The sequence below is a fragment of the Myotis brandtii genome, unplaced genomic scaffold, assembly GCF_000412655.1.
Source record: "Myotis brandtii unplaced genomic scaffold, ASM41265v1 scaffold174, whole genome shotgun sequence".
NCBI classification, from domain to species: Eukaryota; Metazoa; Chordata; class Mammalia; order Chiroptera; family Vespertilionidae; genus Myotis; species Myotis brandtii.
In genome coordinates this window covers 2570478-2580992 of record NW_005356437.1, presented here as the reverse complement: position 1 = coordinate 2580992, position 10515 = coordinate 2570478, and the positions used below count along the sequence as shown (strand labels likewise).

The 10515-nt window shown below is 37.5% G+C and overlaps 1 protein-coding gene across 2 annotated transcripts in view; it reads left to right on the top strand.

Annotated features, from left to right (window-relative positions):
* The window catches only part of RB1 (retinoblastoma 1), a 218450-nt gene that overhangs the window by 56140 nt on the left and 151795 nt on the right, over positions 1–10515 (top strand). For both annotated transcript variants that reach the window (XM_014537215.1, XM_014537214.1), the window contains exons 4-5: positions 6477–6515; positions 7729–7796. In XM_014537215.1, coding sequence (XP_014392701.1) covers positions 6477–6515; positions 7729–7796 — 107 coding nt within the window. The remainder of the gene's footprint in view (positions 1–6476; positions 6516–7728; positions 7797–10515) is intronic.

Sequence of the window (10515 nt, the reverse complement as noted above, 5' to 3'; positions counted from 1 at the left end):
TCCTTTTTCTTTTTTTCTTTTTTATTCTGGGATTTATATACCTTCTATAATTGAAACTTTGTTGCTTTCCGAGCTTAGAGCTGCAGGCGGGGTGGGATTTATATACCTTCTATAATTGAAACTTTGTTGCTTTCCGAGCTTAGAGCTGAGCCGCGGCAGGCGGGGAACCTTGGCTTCCTCCATCACTGGAGCAAACAAGCTTCCTGCTCGCTTCAGCTGCATGGCTGCCGGCTGTCATCTTGGTTGGGTTAATTTGCATATCTTGCTGATTAGCCAGTGGGAGGCGTAGCGAAGGTACGGTCAATTACCATGTTTGTCTATTAGATAGGACTAGAGGCCCGGTGCATGGAATTCAGGCACAAGGGGAGGGCGAGTCCCTCTACCTGGCCTGCACCCTCTCACAATCTGGGACTGCTGGCTCCTAACCACTCACCAGCCTGCCTGCCTGGTTGCCCCAAACCAATCTTCCCTGCCGGCCTGGTCGCCCCAAACTGCCCTCCTCTGCTGTCCTGGTTGCCCTTAACTGCCCTCCCCTGCCGGCCTGGTCACCCCTAACTGCTCTCCCTTGCCAGCCTGATCACCCCTAACCGCCTCTGCCTCGGCCCCCGCCACTGTGGCTTTGTCCGGAAGGACATCTGGATGGATGTCTGGAAGATGTCCAGTCTAATTAGCATATTACCCTTTTATTAGTATAGATATGGCAACAGGCTATAGTGATTACAACTTTAGAAAAGCTAAACAAATCCAGGTATGAATATTAATTTTTTCTTTTAAAACTATGTGCTAGGGTAAAATACTTAACTTTTCTAAACCTCAATTTCAATCTGTAAAATATAGCTAATAATGCTTTCTGGTTATCTTGTCTCCTAGAACATGCTAAGGGCTTTTTAAACAGTAATTTTTTAAAGCTATTTTTAGCAATATTAGTGCTGTCTCATAGAAATACAGTGCAAGGGCCCTAACCAGTTGGGCTCAGTGGGTAGAGTATCATCCTGCAGACCGAAAGGTCCCAGATTCAATTCTAGTCAATTGTTGTGGGCTCGATCCCCAGTAGGAGGTATGCAGGAGGCAGCCGATCAGTGATTCTCTCTCATCATTGATGTTTCTATCTCTCTCCCCCTCTCTCAAATCAATAAAAATCTATTAAAAATAATAATAATAAATAAAATAAAAATGTACTTAAAAAAAAGAAATACAGTACAAGACATGCATTTTAAATGTTCTAGTAGCTACGTGACAAAAAAGTAAAAGGGAACAAGTGCAATTAATTTTAACATTTTATTTAACCCATATATCTTAAAATATCTCATTTCAGCATGTATCATTCACACAAAAATTGTACACAGAAGTTCATAGCATTATTCACAATAGCCGAAAAGTGAAAACAACCCAAATGTTTGTCAACTAATGAATGGATAAACAAAATATGATATATCCATGTCTATCAACTAATGAATGGATAAACAAAATATGATATATCCATATGATGGAATATTATTCATCGATACAAGGGAATAAAATACTGTTACATGCTACAACATAAATGAATCTCAAAAACAAAGCTGAGTGAAAAAGGCTAGACACAAAAGGCCATATATTCCATTAGATGAAATGTCTAAATAAATATATCCATAGAGACAGAAAGTAGATTAGTGATTGCCAGGGAGTGGGAAGTGATGGGAGTGGGGAGTAAGGGCTCTTATGTATTGAGTTTTCTTTATGAGGTGATAGAAATATTCTGGAATTAGATAGTGGTGATGGTTGTCTAAAAAAGTGAATATAGTAAAAATTATTGAATTTATAGACTTTAAAGTAGTGAATTTTATGTTATGTGAATTACATTTCATTAAGAAAACACAAAGCCAATATAAAAGTTATTAAAGAGATATTTTACATTTTTTCTCTAAGTATTTTTTAATACTTCAGTGTGTAATTTACATTTATAGCACATCTTCATTTGGACTAGTCACATTTCAGGTGTTCATTATTCATAGGTGCTTGTGACTACCATATTTGATAGCACAGATATATACAGAATGTAATCATCTTCACTATAGAGAATTTTATTCTTAGTTATATTAAGTTACAAAATGATAACTAGGAAAACAATACATTTGACATTAAACATTTTTTTCTATAATTTAAAAAATTCATTTTTTATTACTGTTTTTTATTATGTTAGTTTTCTGTGTATATATTTTTGATTTATATATTTTTTTGTGACTGGCTTGTTTCATGTAGCATATTTTCATGGTTCACCCATGTTGTAGCATAGTTCAGTATTTCATTACTGTTATGGAATAATATTCCATTGTATAACTATACATTTTATTTATCCTTCCATCAGTTTATAGACATTTGAGTTGTATGTCTTTGAAGTAGTTGAGAGTATAAAGGAGGGCAGTGTTTTTACTAATATATAGAGTTTGTTATTTTAACTTTCTTATTTACCATGTCTTATTCTTTTCATTTGTTCCCATTGATTCAATTTATCATCTAGTGTCATTTGTTTATTTCACTAAAGTTTTGATCCCATCGACCTTCTTTGTGCTGCTGTTTTCACATACATTACATTTCTGTATGTTATAGGCCTAACAATACAATTACATATATAGTGTTATACAGTTGCCTTTTACTTCAATTAGGAGAAGAAAGGAGAAGAAATATGCAATGACATAATCTTTTATAGTTACATAATTACCTATACCAGTGCTTTTTATTTTTTCATGTAGATGTGAATTACGTCTTGGGTCACTAGTTTTTAGCTTGAAGAACTTCTTAATTCACTATTTTTTTTGTAAGGTGAATCTACTCTCTGTACATTTCCTGATGTTCTTTGGGAATGCCTTTCTTTCAATTTTCCTTTTGAGTTGTAATTTTGGCAGACATATGATTCCTGTTTGACTATTTTTTCCTTTCAGCACTTTGAAAATGTAATCCCACTGCCTTCTGATGCTCAGTGTTTCTAATGAGAAGAAAGCTGTTAATGTTGGAACATTTTTCTTTGGCTGCTTTCAAGATTTTCTCTTTGTCTTCCATCGTTTTTACTTTGATACATCTGGGTGTAGATCTCTTTATATTCATCCTACTTGGAATTTTTTTTTTCTTGGATATATAGAATAATGTTTTTCATCAGATTTGGGAAAATTTCATCCATTACTTCTTTAAGTATTATTTCTGCTTCCCCTCACTCTCCTCCTCTCCTCCTGTACTCCCATTACCCTATATATTGGTATATTTTTTGGTGTCCCACATTTCTGCGAGCCTCTTCATTTTGTCTTTTTCTCTTTGTTCTTCAAACTACTTAATCTCTTTAACTCTATCTTCAAGTTTAGCAATTCTTCTGCCAACTCAGATCTACTGTTGAGCTCCTCTAGTGAATCTCTCATTTAGGTTATTGTACCTTTCAACTCAAATTTCCATTTGGTTACTTTTAAATAACTTATGTCTCTTTATTGATATTCTCTGTAGGATGGGACATTGTCAGCATATATTTCTTTCTCCTTTAAGCCTGGTTTCCTTTAGTTCTTCAAACATATTTATAAAAGCAGCTTTGAAGTCTTTGTTAAATCTCACACCTGGGTGTTTTTTTTTTCCCAAATATGTAAGTAAATATATTTTCATTGTTATTGGCAGACATATAATTAATTCTGCGAATAAAAGAAACAAGAAATCAATTTATGATTACTTCTACAGTTCTTCCCATTAGTCACTTACATTGTAATTGTGCTTCCACTTTTATTTATTTATTTTTTAAATTGTTTTATTGCTTAAAGTATTACAAAGGGTATTACATATGTGTCCTTTTTTTTTTTTTTTTGACACCTGGGTTTTTTAAATGCAGTTTCTGTTGCCTGCTTTTTTCCTTATGTAGAGTTCACACTTTCATACTCAATTTTTGCAAACTGGCATTTTTGATAACATTTTGGTAACTCTGGATAGATTCTCCTCAATCCCGGAGCTAGCTGCTGTTATTCTTTTCTTGTTTATTTGTCTAGTGACTTAGCTGTAATAGTTCAGTAAAGCCTATTTATCCCATAGTGTATAGTTTCTAATATTGCTCCTCCATGTAGCCTTGGGCATGTGTACAGTCACTCTGAGGTGATAGTGGTTTTAGTGGGGTTCTCTTTGATTATCTTTTCCTCTGATCTCTCGTTAATCTAATTGCCTCGGTTGCTATTGCACCTAGCTTTTACTTTCCCCTAATTAACTGATCGCTTTATTTTTTGACAATGCCCTGGGTATTGGTGGAAGTGGGGTCCTTGGGGAAGTGGGGTTAGTGGGCTTGTAGGAATAAGCATTTCTGTAGGCCCTCATGAGTGGATGACATATAGGAGAAAGCTTTATTTTCTTGGAATTACATCCCTGGTTTCTAAAGTTCCCTTTCCCTTAGTTCAGTCATAGAAGAAGTGTAGCTGGGGTTTCAGTAAAGCTACAAGCAAAGCCAGTGTCCAGAATTTCCTTTCCATGTTGGAGCCGGATCCAATACAGCATCAGGCAAATTGCAGTCCATTAGTCCATTGTGTGTGTGAGTCCACATGGTTGTGGGCGATATGGGAGAAGGCTGGAGAGTGCTCCCTAAGTAACAAGAGTCTGAAGGGTCCTGAAAACACAAGAGGATGAATTCCTTTCTTTAGGGGATCAAATATTTTAAATCATCTGGAGCTTGCAGTGGCCACACACATTCTGGCCAATGACCTTTGTTCCAAGGAGTGACTGACAGGCAAGTATTGCAGAAAGAGTGCTTATAATGTCTGGCCTTCCCTTTGCTCCTTTCCTGTTATTAATAACTAGAGGCCCGGTGCACAAAAATTTGTGCACTCGGGGGGGAAGGGGGGGTCCCTCAGCCCGGCCTGTGCCCTCTCGCAGTCTGGGACCCCTCGGGAGATAACAACTTGCTGGCTTAGGCCTGCTCAGGCGGGGAATGTTGGAGTCTGCAGTCACTGAAGCAAGGAAGCCTCATGTTCGCTTCCAGCTGCCTGGCTGCCGGCCGCCATCTTGGCTGACAGTTAATTTGCATAAGGATATGCTGATTAGCCAATGGGAAGGGTAGCGGTCGTACGCCAATTACCATGTTTCTCTTTTATTAGTGTAGATTAGGTTAATTACAACGGTATTAGTCTGATCCATTTAAATTTGGCTCCCTTTGCAAGAGTAATCTTTGAGTCCAGTCTTGAGGTTTGTTCTAACCTCAGGAGAGCTCTTCTTATCTTTCCCCCTGGTTCTCTCTTAGATGGACTAGGATTTAAGTTGTTGCTCTCATATAGCTACCAGCCTTCTCTTTCTTGCTTACCACCAAAATCTCCATTATTTTCAATAGGGCTTTTAGGCTTGATTGTTTCCACACTCTGTTCCAGTGACTTATGTCTCTTTATTTGATATTAATTGAAGTTAATTCCCTTGGAGAGAGTTTCAGAGCTCTGTGTTCTTAAGGTCTATCTCTCCCCTGGGCAACACTTTTGTGCCACTACTCAGGAGATCAGAGTGGGAACAGTATCCACTTTTTTGAGTGACACCTCTGCTTTGAGTGGGATGCTAAGAAGGCACCATAGTGCCTTGCCTTCTCAGATTGCCTTTATTGGTTGGAACCTCTGTCTTATCAGCTAACAGGGGTAAGGGAAGTCAGGGCCCCAGTAATTTTGATCTGCTCTTCCTGGATCTTTTGTCCTATGAAGGCTGAGGAGAGGAAGGGAACCCCAGACCTCTCAGCTTGTCTTGCATGGGATAGACCTTCTGCAGCTCAGAGCTGGGGGTGATGAAAAATGCTGGTATATCTTGCACTTCCCAGAGAGATAGTCCTACTCTGGGAGCTCAGGAGAGAGGGAGCCTTGTGTCTTGGCTGCACCTGCCCATGTTAGAGCTTTGTGATGCTGGGATAGAGAGGAGGAAGAAGTGAGTTTTTCTTTAAATTCCACAGACTATCATTGTTCTTACCAAAATTTAGTAAATTTTCTTGAAGAAATGTTTCTATTTTTGCTTTGTACAACCTTAGGAAAATTTCCAGAGACTTTAAATGTTTTTGAATAAATAATTTTCACCAGTTATAGTTATTACACTGGAAACAGGTCTATGAAGATCCTTATTTTGCCATTCTGGAAGTCATTGTCCTAAAAAAGTAGGTTTTATTGTACTTTTCAATTGTGTTATTTTAGTGAGACTATTCGTTAAGTAGGTTTTTATGACCTGATCTGGGATTCTAACAGATCAAGATTCAATTAAAAAAGTACAAATGAGTTACAGATGCACATATGAAGTCCAATCCTTTTGTAATTAGATATTACCATGATGTGTGTGAAATGCATAGTTGGAAAAACCTACTTTAAATTTGTTTTATAATGCTATGATTTTTTAAAAACATATACTTCTTAGATAAGATTAATAAAACATGATAAAAATCGATTTTTAAATTATGAAAAATATTACAAAGTAACTTTTTAAAAAGCCATAATGTTAATATAATTATTTTTTCCTTTCAGGACATGTGAACTTATATATTTGACACAGCCAACCAGTTTGTAAGTAGTTCAGTGCATGTTATTTTTCACCTTTTTTTTTTTTTTAAGAAAGATCTTTCTGGAGTGATCCCAGATATGTTGATAATGTCTGGGTTAGTTTGATAGATTATAGCATGCTTCTTCATAAAGTAAGGTTATAGATCTAAGCCCAACAGATTATTTATCTTCTCATAAAGAAAAATCATATGAAGTACTTGCCTTTTACTATACGGGGGAACTAATAAGGTGGAAGTTGTTTCAGTGCAATGTATCATCAACTGTGGGAAAACTGCAAATTCATTGACTAAATCTTCATTGAGGTTCTATTACAGGCATATTCTTTTTAAAAATCCTCACCCTAGGATATATTTTTATTGATTTTAGAGAGGGGGGCGGGGAGAGAGAGAGAGAGAGTGAGAGAGAGAGAGAGAGAAAGAAAGAAAGAAAGACAAAAATCAATGTTGGAGAGAAACATCAATTGGTTGCCTCCCATACATGCCCTGACTAGGGATCGAACCCACAATCTATATATGTACCCTGACTTAGAACTGAACCTGCACCTTTTGGTGTACTGGATCATGCTCCAACCAACTGAGCTACCCGGCCAGGGCCAGGCACATAATTTTTGTGTAAAAAATAAGTATGAAAACCTATATTAAAATTTCCAAATTATTTTTTTAACCTATAACGTATGTTCCAACAGTATACCCATGTAAGATCTCTATAGAGTTTTCCTTTGGGAAAAGAATGAGTAGTATTGAGATTTTCTGCCCCATTCAAGTAGTAGTATTGAAGATGATTAATATAAAGGAAAGTTGTATATTTATTAACTCTATTAATCATTAATTTCACTTGTTAATTCCAACAAGTGAATGAATCCGTGAACTAGAATAACCCAAACCTCTATTTTTCTGCTTACTATGTTGATTTTCATTAGAAAACAAAGAGCAGAAAAGTATTAAGTAACTGGAAACTAAATACAGTATAGTATACTATTTCCTGTGCATAATTCAATTTTTTAAATAAAATGTTTACTACTATGGGCACAATTATTACCTTGGTATAAACACTAACTGAGACAAAGTAGTAAGTACATGTGTAAATTGTGCATTTAAAATGGACTGTATTCTATTATATAATCAAGTCTGCATTTAAAAAAGTGTGTGTGGGAGGGAATCAGGTATAGTTAGAAAGCTATAGTAAAATTTTTTTTCTCCTTCTGATTGTTTACTAGGATATCTACTGAAATAAATTCTGTGTTGGTGCTAAAAGTTTCTTGGATCACATTTTTACTAGCTAAAGGTAAAGTCATTATGTTTGTTACATGATAATGTTTCAGGTGTAATAATTGATTATTCTTTTGGACTAAGTTCAAAGTTTTATTCAATTTAATGTTGCCTCCCCTCTCTCCCTATCAACCACAATTCTTTCTGTGGCTTGTTAATTATTAGCAAGTCCTTGTAATTCTAATATTGGAAGCAACATTGGGAATACCTCATTTCTAATATCCACTCCTCTTCTCTTTCTAATTTCTAAAGAATAATCTTATTGATTTTATAAAAATGATGTATACTTACTAAAAAGAATTCGAATAATACAAAAAAATGCAAAGAAAAACAGAAAAGTTACCCAAAACCCATCGAAAAATAATCATCATTAAAATTATGGGGTTTTCCAAAGCAATGTAATACCCATCAAAATCACAATGACATTTTTTAAACTAATAGAACAAAATATCAGATTTGTATGGAATGACAAAAGACCCCAAATAACCAAAGCAATCCTGAGAAAAAAATAACGAAGTTGGAGGTATCACACTACCTGACTTCAAATTATACTATAGAGCAACACTAATCAAAGCAGCATGGTATGGGCCAAAAAAACATATACTCAGACCAATGGAACAGAATTGAGAACCCAGAAATAAGACCCCATGTATGTGGGCAAATAATTTTTGACAAAGGAGCCAAAAGCATACAATAGAGGAAAGAAAGCCTCTTTAATAAATAGTGTTGGGAAAATTGGAAAGCCATATGCAAAAGAATGAAACTAGACTACAGTGTGTCACCAAGTACAAAAACTAAAATGGATCAAAGATCTAAATATAAGATATCCTATATAATAAAGAAGTAATATGGAAATTGACCATCATGCACTCGCATACGATGGCCGCCCCCATGTGGTCACAAGATAGCTGGCAGGAGAGGGTATTTGGGGGCAACCAAGCCTGCAGGAGAGGGCAGTTAAGGGTGACCAGGTCAGCAGGGGAGGGCAGTTGGGGGTGATCGGGCCAGCAGGGGAGCAGTTAGGTGTTGATCAGGCTGGCAGGAGAGGGGTTGGGGGTGATCAGGCTGGCAGGCAGAAGCAGTTAGGGGCAATCAGGCAGATAGGCAGGCAAGTGTTTGGGAGCCAGCAGTCCTGAATTGTGAGAGGGATGTCTGACTGCCGGCAGTTGGACATCCCCCAGGGGGGCCCAGATTGGAGAGGGTGCAGGCTGGGCTGAGAGACACCCTCACAGTGCACGAATTTTGTGCACTGGGCCTCTAGTGAAACAATAAATTACATAGAAGAAAACATAGGTACTAAACTTAGGACCTTGGTTTTAAAGACCATTTTATGGATTTAACCCTGAAGGCAAGGGAATTAAAGGCAAAAATAAATTAATGGTATTATATCAAACTAGAAAGCTTCTGCACAGCAAAAAAAACCACCAACAAAAGAAAAAGGCAACCAACCAACTGGGAGAAGATATTTTCAAACAACAGCTCCAACAAGGGGCTAAGACATGGTGGCCAAGAAATGGAAAAAACTCAGCTGTCTTTCAAAAGATAGTTGGTAAAAGAAGATGTAAATAAATACAATGGAATACTACTCAGCCATAGAAAAGATAAAATACTGCCATTTGTGACCACTTGGATGAACCTTGTGAATGTTACGTTAAGTGAAATAAGTCAGCTAAAGCTAAGAACCATATGATTTCATTCATACGTGGAATATAAAACTGAAAGTCATAGACACAGATACTAGTAACATTATGGTGACTGCCAGAGGGAAGTCGGTAGAGGGATAGTAAAGGTTAAAGTGGGCTAAATATATGGTGAAGATGATTTGACTTTGAGTGGTGGGCACATACTGCAATGTACTGAACATGTATCATGGAAATGTACACCCAAAATCTATATAATCTTTTTTTTAGAAATTCTTACTGAGGATATGTTTATTGATTTTTTAAAAATATTTTTTATTATTGATAGTATTATAGATATCTCCCTTTTCTCCCCTTTACCTCCTTGTTTATTGATTTTAGAGAGACAGAAACATCCATGTGAGAGAGAAACATTTATTGGTTGCCTCCTGCACATGCTGTAAACCTTCTGGCTTATAGGTTGATGCTCAACCACTGAGTCATACCTGCTAGGCAGTGTTTTTCTTTTTTAAAATTTATCTTTATTGTTTAAAGTATTACCGGAATCTCCCCTCTTCCCCCATTGATATCTCCTCCTCCCCACTTTTGCCCCATCCCCAGGCCTTCACCCCACTATTGTCTATGTCCATGGGCTATGCATATCCTAATATATAAAAGGCCAGGGTTGTAACGACCAATCACAACCGAAGGCTGACCAACACAGAAGTCCTTCAGTCAGCGCTGCAGCCTGGCGACCCAGCACTGACTGCCCAGGGGACTGAGACCCAGAGAGAGAGGCAGGGTCTGATCCGCAGCCTCAGTGGCAGCTGTTGATCAGTACTTGCCTCTCTCTTTCTCTCCCTCTTTCTTTCTAAGCTTCGCCAGCAGCCGGGCTTTTCTGGCCTCCATGGGGGCTGCTGTTCAGCCCACCTCTCTGATCAGGCCCAGAGATAGGCCCAGAGATGCTGATTGGCATAGGAACCGACCAATCAGAACCAAATGTGGGTGCTGTGACGAACCAATGGCTTCCTAGGAGGCGAAGCTTCTGACGCTGACTGGCATAGACACCGACCAATCAGAACCAAATGTGGGTGCTGTGACGAACCAATGGCTTCC